The sequence below is a fragment of the Chrysochloris asiatica genome, unplaced genomic scaffold (assembly GCF_000296735.1).
Source record: "Chrysochloris asiatica unplaced genomic scaffold, ChrAsi1.0 scaffold00050, whole genome shotgun sequence".
Taxonomy (NCBI): Eukaryota; Metazoa; Chordata; class Mammalia; order Afrosoricida; family Chrysochloridae; genus Chrysochloris; species Chrysochloris asiatica.
The window spans coordinates 12,587,272-12,603,826 of NW_006408568.1; the positions used below are offsets into that span (position 1 = coordinate 12,587,272).

General features: G+C 40.5%; 1 protein-coding gene across 1 annotated transcript in view; it reads right to left on the reverse strand.

Moving 5' to 3' along the window:
- Nucleotides 1-5,687, reverse strand: part of TUBAL3 (tubulin, alpha-like 3) — a 36,968-nt gene extending 31,281 nt beyond the window's left edge. Inside the window, exon 1 of the mRNA XM_006862788.1 lies at nucleotides 5,499-5,687. Coding sequence (XP_006862850.1) covers nucleotides 5,499-5,687 — 189 coding nt within the window. The remainder of the gene's footprint in view (nucleotides 1-5,498) is intronic.
- Between the last annotated feature and the right edge of the window lie 10,868 nt (nucleotides 5,688-16,555).

Here is a 16,555-nt window from a genome sequence, read left to right on the forward strand (position 1 = left end):
GGTAAACATCCTTCTGATATTCTCTGCTTTCAGCCAAGATCCATCGGACATCAGCAATGATATCTCTCGTTCCACGGCCTCTTCTGAATCCAGCTTGATACATACATACATACGCTATATGATTTCTGTACTTACATATTTGTTAAGACTTCGCTTAAAAACAAACAAAGCCACTGCTATTGAGTCAATTCTGACTCATAGTAATTCTATTTAGGGTTTCCAAAACCAAATTTTTACAAGAGCAGCCAATCTCGTCTTTCTACCTGAGAGTGGCTGGTGAGTTTGAACTGCCAACCTTCCACTTAACAGCCAAACACCTAACCCACAGTGACAGCCTGCTCTATACTTAAGCAATTTTGTAAATGTACCATGAATGCACAAAAAGAATGCGTATCCTACAGTTGTTGGATGAACTGTTTTATATATATGTTGGTGTTGCTAAGTGCCATTGAGTCAGTTCCTACTCAGAGGGACCCTGTATCGGGTTTCTGACGAGTGAGTGGTAGAGTTGAACCACTGACCTTGTAGTTCAAACTGACTTTGTGGTGCAGTGCTTATCCTACAGTGCCACACCATGACTCCTTTATATATAAAGATATAGATATATCCATTGTTGTTTTGTTCGTTGTAAGTACCATTGAGTTGGTTCCAATACATAGGATTTCCAAGAAGTAGCTGGTGAACTTGAACAGTTGACCTTTAGATTCAAACTGACTTTGTAGTCCAGTGCATTAACCCATAGCACCACACCAGGACTCCAGATATATCCATTGTTGTTGTTGTTGTGTTAAGTGCTGCCGAGTCAATTTTGACCTATAGGTAGGAGAAGCTGGTAAGCTTGAACCGCCAACCTCGCAGTTCAAATGGATTTGCAGTCTGGTACATTAACCCACAGCACCACACCAGGATTCCAAAATATCCATTAGGTCTATGTCATTTATTGTCCAAATTTTGACTAACAATTACTTTAATAAGAGTTTATGTTTTTCATTATTATTGTAGATTTGTCTATTCTTACTGCTCTGTCAATTTTTGCTTTACATATTCTGAGGCTATTTATTTAAAATATAAGGAGTGTAGGGATTACCAGCTGGGCTGCTAACTGCAACATCAGCAGTTCAAATCTACCAGTCTCTCTGCAAGAGAAAAATAAGGCTTTCTGCTCCTGTAAAGATTTATAGCCTCAGCAACCTAATACAGGGTCACTAGGAATCAGACTGGACTCAGTGGAACACAACCACCCACACCACCATTAAAAACATACAAATTTTAAATTGTTTTTACCATGAAATTGTAATTTTTAGCATTTAAAAATTACTTTTCTTATATTTATTAATGATTTTGTCTTAACGTCTTTGTTTTGTGTATGTGGGTGAAAACCTTTTCTTGACTTTTTTATAATAGTGGTCTCATATAATATTTGTCCTTTGGTGATTTATTTATTTCACTCAGCATTATGTGATCGAACCATTTTATAGTCCCACCAGCAATGTAGGAGGGTCCCAGTCTCTCCAGAACCTTGCCAGCATTTGGTATTTTCTGTCTTTTGAACTTCGCTATTAATGCTGGTTTGAGATAATATCTTATTTGGATATTTTCATTCTTTTTGTTGTTGTTGTTTTTCACTAGCTTAATAGGATTGAGAGATTTATCTTCAAACTCACTAATTCAGGATTCCATTGCTTCTAATCTCATCCTTTTCCTTTATGAATGTATTGTCCATTTCTGAAATATTATACTTAATCTTCAGGATTTCTAATTTCAGGTTTTGTATTGTTTCAAAGTTTTCAAAATTTTGTGGGGTTTTCTTTTTTTTGTAGTGTTTTCCTGAATTCTTCTTAAGTACTTTTTTGTGTTCTTTCTTTCCTTGATATTTCTGTCAATCCTTCAAAGGTACCTAAATAATATACTTTTTTCAGTTAGTTCCATTACCTTTTCTCTTTCAGAAACATTTTCCTGGCTCTGCATCTTGGTCATTTGTTTGAGCCATTCTCTCTTGTTTCTTAGTGTGAACTACAATTGTCTGTTGTTTCCAGGACATTGTGGTATTGTCATATTTGTATTTAATTAATGATTGTATATTGATGTTTTCTTAGGCTCTTATCAACTGTCTCCTGTGGGTATAGTTAGATAATGGAAGTATGTACACTATTCTCCAGTCATGCACTGCAGTTTAGGGTGGGTTTGGCGGGTGTTGGCTGTGGCCTATCACTGTTCAGGTGGTATAGGAGCTAGTATTGGCTCTTTCCCAGTGGATGGAACTGTAGGAGATGTGGCTGTGACTGGGCTACATAAGCACTGTTGCTGTCTTCTGTTGAGTAGCAATGAAGGAAAAACCCCTCACATACACACATACAAATGAAACAGAATAAACAAACAATGAACCAACAATAAAAAGAGAAATAAAAAAAAATTAGAAATTAGAAAAAAAGAATATAATAGCAGAAAAGAGGGACAGGAAAACGGAACTATAGAAAGAAAAAAGGTGTTTATCCCAGGTCTGGGTATCACAGTTGGATTATTGAAATGGCAGCCATAGCCCATTTCTTTATTTCCTCATGACCAAGTGGGATTCATACCAAGGATGCAAGGAGGCTTCAGTATTAGAAAAACAATGAAAGTTATCCACCACATATGGAGCTCTGGAAGCATAGCTGATTACAAGCTGGCCTACTAACCAGATGAGCAATTCAAATCTGCCAGTCACTCTGCAGGACAAAAATGAGGCTTTCTGTTGTGTAAAGATTTATAGAAACCCTATACAGAGTCACTATGAGTCAGAATCAACTGAGTGGCACACAACCACCACCATCATACACATAAAACAAAACAAAGAACCACATCACTATATCAACTGATGCAGAAAAGGCATTTGACAAACTTCTGATAAAAGCGCTCAACAAAGTAGGAACTGAAGGGAAATTCCTCAACCTAATAAAGAGTGTATACACAAATCCGAAAGCCAACATTATTCCTGTTTGGGAACAGTAACCTGAGAAGGATGCCCTTTATCATTACTCCTGTTCAAAATTGTGTTAGAAGTTTTAGCTAGAGCTTCAAGGTAATAAAAGCAAATTTAAAGTATCAAAGTTGGCAAAAAAAAAAAAAAGTAAAACTCCATTTGCAGATGATATGATTTTATACTAGAAAATTCCAAAGACTCAGCAAGAAAATTATTGGAATTCCTTGAAAGATTTAGGAAAGAGGCACGGTACAAGATCAATATACAAAAATCAGTTGAATTCCTCTATGATAATAAACACAGTTCTGAAAAGGAAATTAGGAAAATAATTTCATTTACAATAGCCACTCAAAATATGAAACACTTAGGAACAAATCTAACCAGAGAAACAAAGGATCTATACAAAGAAAGCTATAAAACACTATTAAAAGAAACCAAAAGAGACTTACAAAAATGGAGACTGTACCATGGTCATTGATAGGAAGATTTAACATTGTGAAAATATTAACACTACCCAAACACTACCCAAAGCAATCTATAGATATAACTCAATTCCAATCCAGATTCCAACATAATTCTTTGAAGACACAGAAAGATTGATCACTAACTTTATATGGAAAGAAAAGAGACTTCAGAAGAGTAAAGCATTGCTTAAGAAGAAGAATAAAGTTGGAGGTCTCTCACTCTCTGGTCTCAAATTTTACTACACAGCCAAAGTGATCAAAACAGTCTGGTACTGGTACAACAAAAGATATATAGGTCAATGAAACAGAATTGAGAACCCAGGAGAAAATCCATCCACATACATTCAACTGATATTTGATAAAAACATTAAATGGGGGGAAAATTGATAAATTTGCTGTCATTTGCTATCTTAAAATTAGAGGATACAGACAATTTCATTATGTTTTGCTAAGGAGCAATCGTCTCTTCTGACTGGATAAGAGGAGAGAGTACATAATTAGATTCCTGTAGTTCACAAGAGACAGCTCAGAGAACATATCTCCTATACTTTGGATAATTATCTTTTTGTATAGCATGAATAATTTCACGTGCATATGGCCAATGACCAAACCTTATTTTAGATCATTACTTTCAACCACTCTTCTCCCCATACAAGAAATACCTACTCCCACCACCCATTGCTGAAGAGCAAATTCCAATTTAGAGTGATGCTGTTTGTTGTTAAGCGCCTTCAAGTCATTTGCTAAAGAGTAAATTTCAACTCAAAGTGAACCAGTTTAGGGTTTCCAAGGAGCAGTTGGTGGGTTTGAACCACTTAGTTAGCAGTCCTCTGCTTATACTATAGTACCACATGGACACCTGTCAGACAGAGGAAAACTGTCCCATAGGGTTTCTAAGACTATAATCTTTACAGGAAAAACCTTATTGGCACTGTGGCTAAAACGCTTAGCTGCTAAGCAAAAGGTCAGCAGTCCGAACCCAGCAGCAACTCCTCTGTAAGAAAGATGTGACAATCTGCCTCTGTAAAATTTGTTGTTATTGTTGTTGTTAAACGCCGTCGAGTCGGTTCCAACTCATAGCGACCCTGAACAGGGTTTCCGAAGCTGTAAATCTTTACGGGAGCCGAACGACTCATCTTTCTCCCGCGGAGCAGCTGGTAGTTTCGAACTGCTGACCTTGCGGTTCGCACCCCGATTCGTAACTACTACACTACCAAAGCCTTGGAAACCCGATGTCGTCTAGGGTCACTATGGGTCAGAATCATAGTGGGTTCGGTTTGGGTATCTACACGTGAGTACATCTCCAGCTTTTTCCTGACTTTTGATTAGCAGCTGATTGATTAATCACGGTGCTACCAGAGCTCCTGTAAGAATTACGTAGCGATCTAAAATTCTTGCACAGTGAGTTTGCCCTGACCAGTAATAAAGGTCCTTGTTGTTGTTGTTAAGTGCCATCGGCTCACAGCGACTTTGTGTATAGGGTTTCTGAGGAGCAGCTGGTGAGTTTGTATTGTTGACCTTGTGGTTCACAGTCCAATGCCGATCTTACAGAGCCACACAAGATGTCCGATAAAGGTTCTAGTAAGACAGCAAAGTAGCTCTCCTCTTTGCATTGCATTAGGGATTTAGCGTTGAAGTCAGAAAGAACGACTGGTAGATTTGAATTGCAGACTCTGCTATTAACAGTCTAGCAAGTAAGCCAGTACCTGTGTGCCCCTGTGGGTTAATGTGCCAGACTGCAAAGCTGTTTGAACTGCAATGTTGGCGGTTCAAGTTCGCCAGCCGCTCCTCGGAAAGGGTCGCTATGGGAACCGACTCAATGGCACTTAACCAGAGCTCCTTCCTGTGGTAAGGTTTGTTGTTGTTGTTTTGGAGCGGCTGGTGAATTTGAACCGCCGACCTTTCTGCTCAAACCGACTTTGAGGTCCAGTGCATTATCCCACAGAGCCACACCAGCCTTGGAAACCCTACTCTTGTCCTATAGGGTCAATACCGTCAGAGTCAGAATCCACTTGAGAGCATTGGGTTTGGAATGTGGAGGCGGGACTCCAAATCTCTTAGCAACCGCCTACTACTCCCTGATTGGCTGAGCTCTGCGCAGCCGCCATTTTCAAACCCCCGATGTTGATGGCAGCGGTAGCTTTCTCCTGACAGGAACTTTTCTCCTTTTCAAAAGTTGCCGGGCACGGTGCCCGCTCCTCGAGATCTCCCGGGCACCCAGCCCACCGCCCCGCCGCCCAACCCCCCCTCTTCCATGCCATGGATCCAGAGCTGGCGACGCAGCAGCAGCCCCAGCCGCGGAGGCGAAGCCGGAGGACCTCTACGCTCTGTAAGTCTGGCGCCGCCGACCCTTCGACCGACACTTCCCAGGCCGGGCCAGACCCCGAGCAGAGGTAAGTGCCCAGGCCGGCTGCAGCGACTGGCAGCTCGGAGTTTAACCAGTGTCCAGCCTTAGGCCCCAAGCAGCTAGCTTCCCAGCCCTGCGAACCCAGTGGGGGAAGGGGCGCCGGGAATGCGAAAGTTGTCAACTGTCTCTGACTTCCTTCCCTCGCGGGGGTGGGGAAGGAGGGAGCTTAGGAAACAGGGCAGTATTTTAGTTCTGCGGTGGAACACGTCGTTACGGATCGGGGTTTTGCCTGGTTTCAAAATTCACACCCTGAAATCAAACCTATATAAAAATTCCTATGAGGAGAGCAGGGTAAGAGGAATTGTCAGTTGGGGGCGTGGGCGCCAAATTTGTAGCTTCAAAGCAAGGGTTGAAATGAAGAAGAAGAAGAAGAAAAAAAAGCGCTTAAAAACCCCGACTTGATGGTGCTTGTGGTTGTTAAGTGCTGTCGAGTCAGTTTTAACCCAGAGCGACCTTGTGTAGGGTTTCCGAGGAGTGGCTGCTGGTTCTCCTACAGGCACTTCAACAACAAACCACTATATTTATGACTCTGTGGCTATGATTCAGAACCCAACAACAACATATATAGATATAACCAGCCAACCCTGGATAGGGTTTCGGAGGCTGGACATCTTTATGGGAGCAGAAAGCCTCGTCTTTCTCCCGAGGAATGGCTGGTGGGTTTGAACCGCCAACCTTGAAGTCCAATGCTTATCTTACAGCGCCACCAGCGCTCCTTAAATAAGGTAGTAGTGTGCCGTGGAGTCGGTTCCAACTCATAGCGACCCTGTATAGAGTTTCCGAGGCTGAAAATCTTCACAAGAGCAGAAAGCCTTATCTTTTTCTCACGGAGCAGCAGATAGATTCGAACTGCTCACCTTGTCTGTAGCAGCCCAACTCGTGACCCACGACGCTACCTGAGCTTCTTCATTTTATATATATATATATATATATATAAACCCACATATATAAATATCAAACGTACGGCCACTGAGTCGATTCTGACTCCTAAATCTTTATAGGAGCAGAAAGCCTCATTGTTCTCCAACGGAGTTGTAGGTGGGTTTGAACTGCTGAACTGGTAGTTAGCAGTCCAGTGCTTATACTATACTGCCACAATATATGTGTGTGTGTGCACCTGCACATATATATATGTATATATGCAGAAACCGTGGGAGAGAGTGCGGTGGTTCTATAGGATAAGCACTGGACTGAGAACCACAAAGTCTGCAATTCGAGCCCACCAGCCCACAGATCAGCAGGAGAAAGATACAACTTTCTGCTCCGGTAAAGATTTACAGCCTTGGAAACTATACTGGATCGCCATGAGTAGGAACCAGCTCGACAGCACTTAACAACAACATATACATATATATGTTGTTAAGTGCCGCCGAGTGGGTTCCGGGCCGTAATGACCCAGTATAGGGTTTCCAAGGAGCTACTAGTGAGCTTGAATGCCGACCTTGCAGTTCAAACCAACTTTGTAGTCCAGCCCACTAACCCACAGCACCATACCTCTGGTAGCACAGTGCTTACAAGTCAGGCTGTTAACCTCAAGGTCTGCAGTTCTAAACTACCAGCTATTTGCGGGAGAAAGATGAGAAGATGAGACTTTCTGCTCCCGTAAAGATTTACGGCCTTGGAAATCCTAGGCAGGGTCACTATGAGTTGGAACTGACTCGACGGCACATAACCACCACTATATGTGTGTGTGTGTGTGTGTATACATACATACATATATGTATTTAATTTATACACACACACATACAGGAGTCCTGGTGTGGTGCTGTGGGTTAATGCGTCAGACTGCATTTGAACTGTGAGGTTGGTGGTTCAAGCTTATATATATATATATAGATGGAGCTCTGGTAGCGTAGTGGTTATGAATCCGGCTGCGAACCTTAAGGTCAGCGGTTCGAAACTACCAGCCGCTCCATGGGAGAAAGATGAGGCTTTCTACTCCCGTAAAGATTTACACCCTCAGAAACCCTGTACAGGGTCGCTATGGGTCGGAACCGACTCAACGGCACTTAACAACAACAACAACAAATATATATATATATACACACACACATATATATATATATATATACACACACACACACACATACGTATATATAGAGCGAGAGATGGATTCCTGGCGTGGCCTGTGGGATAAGAACTCAACCACAAGCTCGGTTTGAACTATTCATTGTCACTATGAGGGGATAAGAACTCAACCACAAGCTCGGTTTGAACTATTCATTGTCACTATGAGTCAGAACCAACTCATTGGCACTTAACAACAACAAATATATATATATATTTAGTCATTGACTTTAAAATAATTAACTTTGCAAGGATGAGGGTTTCAGAAAGTTGTAGAAGAGTTGCTGTGTAAAGAAAGTACGTTGCTTTCTCATTATAATATTAGAGTTGGTAGGTTCAAATAACCTGAGTGGCACAAATAGTGTGGCGCTGTGGGTTAATGTGCAAGATTGCAAAGCCGTTTGAACTGCAAGGTCGGCTGTTCAAGCTCTCCAGCTGCTCCTTGGAAATCCTACACAGGGTCGCTATGGGTTGGAATCGACTCAATGACACTTAACAACAACAACAACTAATCTAAAAGTTAGCAGTTTGAGCCCACCCTGCCACTGTGAAAAGAATCTGATGAACTGCCCTGTGAAAATTCCAACCAAGATAACCTTATGAAGCAGTTCTGTCCTGTAACACACATGGTTGCCTTGATCAGAATCAACCTTATAGCAACAGGGTGTTTTCTTAGGTTAAAAAAACTGCTTGTGTGCTGTTATTTAAGCCTTTATCTTCATCTGTAAAGTCAAGATGATAGTACCCACTTAATATAAATTATAATTCAATAAAATAATGCCTGTTAAGTGATTAGTTTGGTGCCCATAGGGGCTCTTATGGGGCAGTGGTTAAACACTCAATTGCTAACCATAAGGTCAGTGGTTCAAACCCGGCCACTCTGCAGGAGAAAGGTGTGGCAGTCTGCTTCCTTAAAGATGGACAGCCTTGGAAACCCAATGGGGCAGTTCTACACTGTCTTATAGTGTCGTTTTAAGTTGGAATTCACTCAACAGCAGTGGATTGGGTGTTATGGTGTCTATATGCAGAATGCTGTCAATAAATGCTAACTATTGTCAGTTTTTATAGATAATAACTGGTGGTGGTCGTTATGTGCCGTGGAATTGGTTTGACTCATAGCGACCCTGCATAGGGTTTCTGAGGCAGTAAATCTTTACAGGAGCAAAAAGCCTCATCTTTCTCCTGCGGAACAGCTGGTCATTTCAAATTGCTGACCTTGAGGTTATCAGCCCAGATAATTTTACCTCTGCTCCATCTCCTCAAAAGTTACTGTGCCCTACTTAATATTATTGTTTTCGATAAACTGGAGTCACTTACGTAATTTACATTCCAGTCATGCCTGGATATTCTGATCCCTTTCTTAGAAATAGGAAAGCACCATACTTAATCAACAGTAATTTATCAATCCATTGTAAATTACTTTGCAGAGGGGTTTTTTCATTGTTGCTGATTGCAGTAGAGTTGATTCCGACTCAAGTGACTCCATTTATCTTGATGGCACAAACAACAACTGCTCCATGGGGTTTTCAAGGCTCTGACCTTTTGGAAGGAGATCGATTGCTAGGCTTGTCTTCTTAGGCACCTTTGGATGAACTTAAACTACCAATTTTTCATCTAGTAGTTGAGCACTTAACTGTTTGCACCACCCAGGGTCTCCCAGACTTTTTCATTAGATACTGATTTTTTTTAGTTTGAAGTTTAGGGAAACACTTAACCTGAATATACCTGAAACCTGTATACTAATTACAGCCTCCATTTAAGAGGTAGTGGAGATACAAAAAGATGACTGAGAAGTAGGAGGACCAGAAAAGAGTATATAAGGGAAATGGGAATACCATCTTGAAAAGCTCAAGTGAAGATAGTGTTAAAAATTCATTCAGTAAACATTTGTTGAGCGCCTGCCCTTTATCAGAATGTTACCGATTCTGGGAAGTGTAGTGAGCATAACTGATGTAGATCCTGCTCTTGTATTCTGGTGAGGGGAGAAAGACAATAATTAAGCACATATATACCTTACCAGATAGCGATGCTGTGAAGAAAACTAAAACATGGCAAAGGGGATGAAAGGAGTCTTAGTTGTGCAACAGTTAATCACTCAGCTGCTAACCAAAAGGTTGGTGATTCAAAACCACCTGGCAGGTACCTGGCAGAAAGACCTAACAATCTGCCTCCATAAAGATTGTAGCCTAGAATACCCTATGGGGCAGTTTTACTCTGGTGTGGCACAGTGGGTTAATGCACTAGACTGCAAGGTCGGTTTGAACTGCAAGATCGGCTGTTCAAACTCATCAGCTGCTCCTCGGAAACACTACAGAGGGTCACTATGGGTCAGAAACAACTCAACAGCACGTAACAACAACAACGGCTCACTCTAACTAGAAAGTGACTCAATGGGGAATAGAGCTGAGGGGGAGGTTAATGAAGATTATGTGGCTGTTTTTAAAAGATAACAAGAAAAAGCCTCTGATGATAATGGTGGCATTTGCGCAGAGATTTGAAGAAATTAAGAAACTAAGTTATGTGACTATTTAGGGAAAGAGTGGTCTAGGCAGAGAGGAACAAGAAGTGACTGCAAAGCCACCAGAATGACTAGAGTAGAGTGAAGCAAGAGGGACAATAGTAGGAGGTGAGGTTGGAGAAATGGCTGGAGCCAGATCATATAGTAACTGGTGGACCAATGAATAGACACGTCATAGACTGGGAAAAAATATTTGCAGAAAACTTACTTGATAAAGGACTTGTGTCTAACATATATAAAACCAGATGAAACCCACTGCTATTGAGTCCATTCTATTTTATAGCAGCCTTAGAGGGCAGAGTAGAAGTACTTACTCCATAGTGTTTCCAAGACTGAATCTTTGTAAGAACAGAGAGTTTCTTCATCTTTGATGAAGTGGAGCTGCTGGTGAGTTTGAACTGCCAAACTTATAGTTAACAGCCCAATGTTTAACCCACTGTGTCACCAGGGATCCTGCAAAATCTACAAAGAACTCTTTAAACCTCAACTATAAGAAAGCAAATACCCTAATTTAAAAATGGACAAAAGGTCTGTACAGATATTCACCAAAGCAGATATACAAATGGTAAGTAAGCATATGAAAAGATGCTCAGCACTATATGACATCAGGCAAATTAAAAACACCATGAGATGTTACTACCTACCTATTAGAATGGTGAAAATCAAAAACGCTGATAAAACCACATACTAGAGAGGATGTGGAACAACAGGCTCTCTTCTTCATTCTTAGTGGGAATGCAGAATGATATAGCCAATTTAGAAGGCATCCTGACAGCTAAACATAGGCTAACCATACAATCCAGGTATTTTCTCAAATTAATTGAAATTTATATTTACATAAAAATATGCACACCGATTCTTTATTCATAAATGCCAAAATTGGAAACACTATCTTTCAGTAGGTGAACGAATGAACAAGTTGTTGTACAAAAATACTCTATACGATCAAAAGACATGGAGAACCCTTAAATGCACATTGCTCAGTGAAGAAGTCTCTTGGTGGAGTCCAGGTGGTTAAGTACTGACCAGCAACCAGAAGGTTGGTGGTTCATATCCAGAGGTGCCTCAGAAGACAGGTCTATCCATCTGCTTCTAAAGGGTCACAGATTTGAAAGCCCTGTGGAGCAGCTCTACTCTGTACAGAGGGGTCAGCATGAATCAGAATTGACTGAACAGCCACTTACAACAATAACAAATGAAAGAAGACAGTCTGGAAAAGCAACATACCGTATACTAGAACTTTATGACATTCCCTATAAAGTAAGTTATAGAGACAGTAAAAAGATCAGTGGTTGCCTGGAACTGGGGGAGTAGGGAAAGGATGAATAAATAAGTGAACATGGGAGATTTTAAGGGCAATGAAACTTTTTTACAGAAACAACCAAAAATATGTGTGTGATTACACATATATGTACATAGGCATATATATGTGGGTATGACTATGTGGCAACAACAACATGTGTGCACAGATAGATGTATCTATAGGCGTGTACCTATATACATACATATGTATGTGGTGGTGGTGGTAAGGGTTATATGTGTTGGAGTTGGTTCTGACTCATAGCTACTGTGTGTAGGGTTTCCAAAGCTGAAGTCTTTACTGGAGCAGTAAACCTCATCTTTCTTCTGCAGAACCTTTGGTAGACTCAAACTGCTGACCTTGCAGTTACTACCCCAGCTTGTAATCCACTACACTACCAGAGCTCCTTACAGATATGTATATGTTGTTATTGTTAGGTGCCATTGAGTCGGTTCCGACTCATAGCGACCCTATGCACAACAGAACGAAACACTGACCAGTCCATATCAATAAAAAATAAACTATATAGGGAACCTAGTTACAGATACTTCTGAGATACAAGCAAACACCTCATGAAATTGGTTTTCTGGGTTTGAAGATTTAGGACTGTAATCTTGTGGGATAACTCAGTTAATTGGCATAATATAGTTCAAAAAGTGTACGCTCTACATCCCAGTGAGGTGAGTAGTGTCTGGGTCTTAAACGTTATGAGTGGCTATTTAATATATAGCTATTGATTGTATTCATCTGGAACAAAAGAGAAAGATGAAAACCAAAGACTCAGAGAAGAAAGTAGTCAACAGAACTAATAATATACATGAACCATCTACCCTGAGACCAATTAAGACTAGATGGTGCTCAGCTCTCACTATGACCCTCAGATCAGGGCTACAATAGATGGATCCAGATAGAAGAGGAGAAAAATATGGAACAGAACTCAAACAACAACAAAAATTTTATTTAAAGCTTTTATTGTATATTGAGTGAGTGGAGGCTTAAAGGGCAGATCACCTTACATTCAGCAAGTCATAGTAATGATTACAATCCTCTCTATGTACCCTTAGCCAACAATGTTTATTTTTTTACCCTTTTTTTTTTGATGTACACATACCACATTGAAAATACATATTCGTTTAAATGTCCAAAGGGCACATTTTACCAGCCAGCCTCCTGCTCGCAGGCACACTGCTTTTCTCAGCCCGTGGGCCTATAGTCCCCTGTTGCTTTGTCTCTCCATACCATTGCCTTTGCCACCATCTTTGTTGTCCCTGTTTTTCTGGTTAGGGTCCCTTGTTCCTCCACGTTCTTCCCTTGGCAGTTCTAGGGTCCACTGTTCCTGAAATGACAAATTAACTGTTCTTTTAGTTACACTTCTTCTACATTTACAGTTGTGACAATCACCATTAGGCCTGAAAACAATTATTCACAACTGAATCATAATATCCTATCCTCCTCATCACCCGACCCATCAGTACAAGAGGAAAACTATTCAGTAGGGTTTCTGTCTAACTCCCCTCATTCTGATACTGAGAACCCTCATGAAAGCCAGCCAGCCACTTCATGTCTTTATAACCCCACAATTTTGATAGCTGAAGTCTAAGTTGCCTGCTCCTATCAACCCAATGTACTAAGGAAATATGCTTGATCCTTGATATGAAGAATCCTTCCCTAGTCGATTGGAGTTTGGGGCAACTTCTTCCATAAGCAAAGGTCCAGCTGATCATGTTGTAGCAATTTACACTCGCTCCCTGTATCATACTTCTTTATCTGGTCAAATTCTGGTCTGCAAGCCATCAAGCTAGGTTAAATGGGTACTCCCTGCAAGTCTGGGAGTTCTCACATGCCTTCCCCCTTACAGATCAGCTGGCTGCTTCATTCTTAACTCTAGTCCCTAGTGGCTAGGTCAATGTCTTTGGGCTCAGGAGTTCATACCTCTTCCTGAACTTCAACCCAGCCAGCTCGTCGTCTCTCTCATCTCAGGGTCATCGGGCATCTATGGATTATGGCCAGTCTTAGCCCATGTCTTCTTTACTGCATTTCCCCCACTTCCATTCACAAGTTGGCCAGGATGGTCTCCAGTGAGCATACAAGACTGTTCATGTGTTCCCTTTTGAGTTTCAGTCTTAGAAAGGGGTTTACCTGGATGGGCTGACTTTTCTTGCCTTGATGGCTCTAGGGCAAACAGTTTGTTTCATATTGTCATAGCCAAACAGTCTAGTACCCTGCCCTGCCGCCATTGGTCTTTCTTCTGTTCCTCTAGCCATTCTGGTTCTGGGTTGGCCTGCATGTCTTTTCAATTGGTAATGTCCCACCCTTGAGGAAGAGTTCAATTTTTTAAAAGTCTAGACTTTCTAGACTGGTTGAAACGATTAACCTGAAATACTCCTTTAACCTTAAACTGAAATGATTTCTTAAAGTCACCTTTTAACTAATTAACAAATTGGCTCATACAATAAAATTTATCATCTGTGAGTAGTGAATATCTTTAAAAAATTATCTGGAAAGGAGTCTCTGAGGAAGTTGATGGATGAACTTTATTTTAATTCATTTGTTCCATGGTTCCATGAACTTTTTGAAGCCCCTTCATAGATGAGACCAACAGGTTCAAAACAAAGATGAGAAAGCACAGTAGCAGGGGAACTATAGTACTGGAAATGGTCCAACTAGAATAAAATGAATGAGAATGATGACGCATTGTGAAACATGTCACCAATATCACTGAATAATTTGTGTAGAAATTGTTAAATGGGAAACCAATTTACTGTATAAACTTTCATTTTAACAGAGTAACATATTTAAGAAGAAAAGATTTCAAGAAGGAGGTGATGAGCTTTGTTAAATATTGCTGACTGGGTCAAGTAAGAAAAGGACTGAAGAGCTATAGATGAGAAATGAATAGACCATTAAATTTGGTAATGAGCAGAGCATATTGATCTTAGATGGTTTCTCTAGTTATATACTAGTTTGCAGTGGCTTAAAAAGAGAATGTGGTATACTTTATTCTGAAAATATATGAGTGCTAGAAACTTGGAATATAAAGATGTAAAATATTGTTCCTACTTTGTCGCTCTATAGGATCAGTACTGAACTGCTTGCTAATCACAAGGTCAGTCTATTCAAACCCACCGCCAACTCCTCGGAAACTCTATACAGGGTTGCCATGAGTCAGAACCGACTTGACAGCACTTAACAACAGCTTTTTAAGAATTTGTAGCCTAGTAGGGAAAAACGATCAGTAAATTGATAATTATAATTTAAGAAACAAAACAAAGAAAAACCCACTGCCGTCAGGTAGATTCCAACTCATGGCAACCCATGAATAGGGCTTCTGACTGTACAGCTGTATGAGAACAGAAAGCCTCATCTTTCTACTACAGAGTGACTGGTGAGCTTGAATTGCCAACCTTTCAGTTAGTAGCCCAGTGCTTATCCTACAGTGTCACCAAGGCACCTTACAATTATGTTGTTAAGTGCCATTGAGTTGGTTCTGCCTCTTAGCGACCCTGTATAGGGTTTCCAAGGAGCAGCTGGTGAATTTGAACCACTGTCCTTGTGGTACAAACTGATCTTGTGGTCCATTGCTTTTTTCCACAGTGCTACAACAACATGCCATAGATGCACATAAGAGGGAAACTTAATCCTAACTAGAAAGAACCAGAAATTATCCTCTGTTATAATTCCTAAGAGTTGGAGGACCAGCTCAAATAGCAGAGGTGAGGGTTGAATAGGTGATTTTAATTACAAGAAAAAGCATGTAAAAAGTCATCACAGCAAAAGAGCAGGATGAGTGTTGGGTATCATAGCTAGTACACTGTGAATAGAAGCTAGCTGTGTAGGGGATAGGACTAAGAGCAAGGAGGAGGTAATGAAGAGAATATTCAGTAAAGGTAATAGCTACATGATGAGGAAGGTGTGTATGCCATGGCAAATAATTTGGGTTTTATGAGGGGGTTTCAAAAAGTTTCCGGAAAAATGGGATTTTTCCACCCTCTTTTGAAAGCTCTTCATTTTCTCAAGGTGATACTAAAAGACTTGAAATAAAGTCAATGGCATGATCAGATTTACATTTTTAAAAGATTGTTATGTTTTCCATGAGAAAGAAATACCATTTTGTGGTCTTGTATTCTTATAAATCTTAGTATTTCCAGAAAAAAATGTACTCATATACATAAAGTTTCAGGGGATTCATAAATCAACTATTGATACCAAATTTAAAATATCAAATGTAAAAGTATGTATAGAAAGTTTTTCATGGGAACCTAATTTGCTATTTTAACAAACTTTCACCAAAACTACAAATTTTTTTCTGGCAAGTTTTAATTAAGGAAAAAATTAAAATGGATAAACCCACATCCACTTTTTTTTTTTTTTTTTAATGTTTTATTGTCAATTATGTGATAGTTTACATAGGAGAACATTAGTTTTACATTCATTCTATCATATATCGTCTTATTGCCATGGTTATAATCTCCTCCATGGAATCCTTCCCCCTTACCCCTCAGGTCTTCAGCACACAGTCTCTCTCCCTCTCTGGGTCTAAAGTCTCCAGCTGCTCCATTGCTCCATGTCATGGTCTCTGCCTCCATTTCAGGCATCACTGCTTCTCTGGGTAGGGTCCCGCTCTCTGTTCTTCTCCCTTGATGCTCCTAGGGACCTCCGCTCCTAGACTGTAAACTTAATCACTCCCCTCCTTGCTATAAAACATCTACCTTTACATTTTCAACCCTCACAATCAGTCCTGTTAACAATTATTCACTATTGCATCACAAGAGATCCATCTGCATTTCATTTCATCTGCCCCGCTGGACAGATTGGATACTACTCACTGGAGATTCTA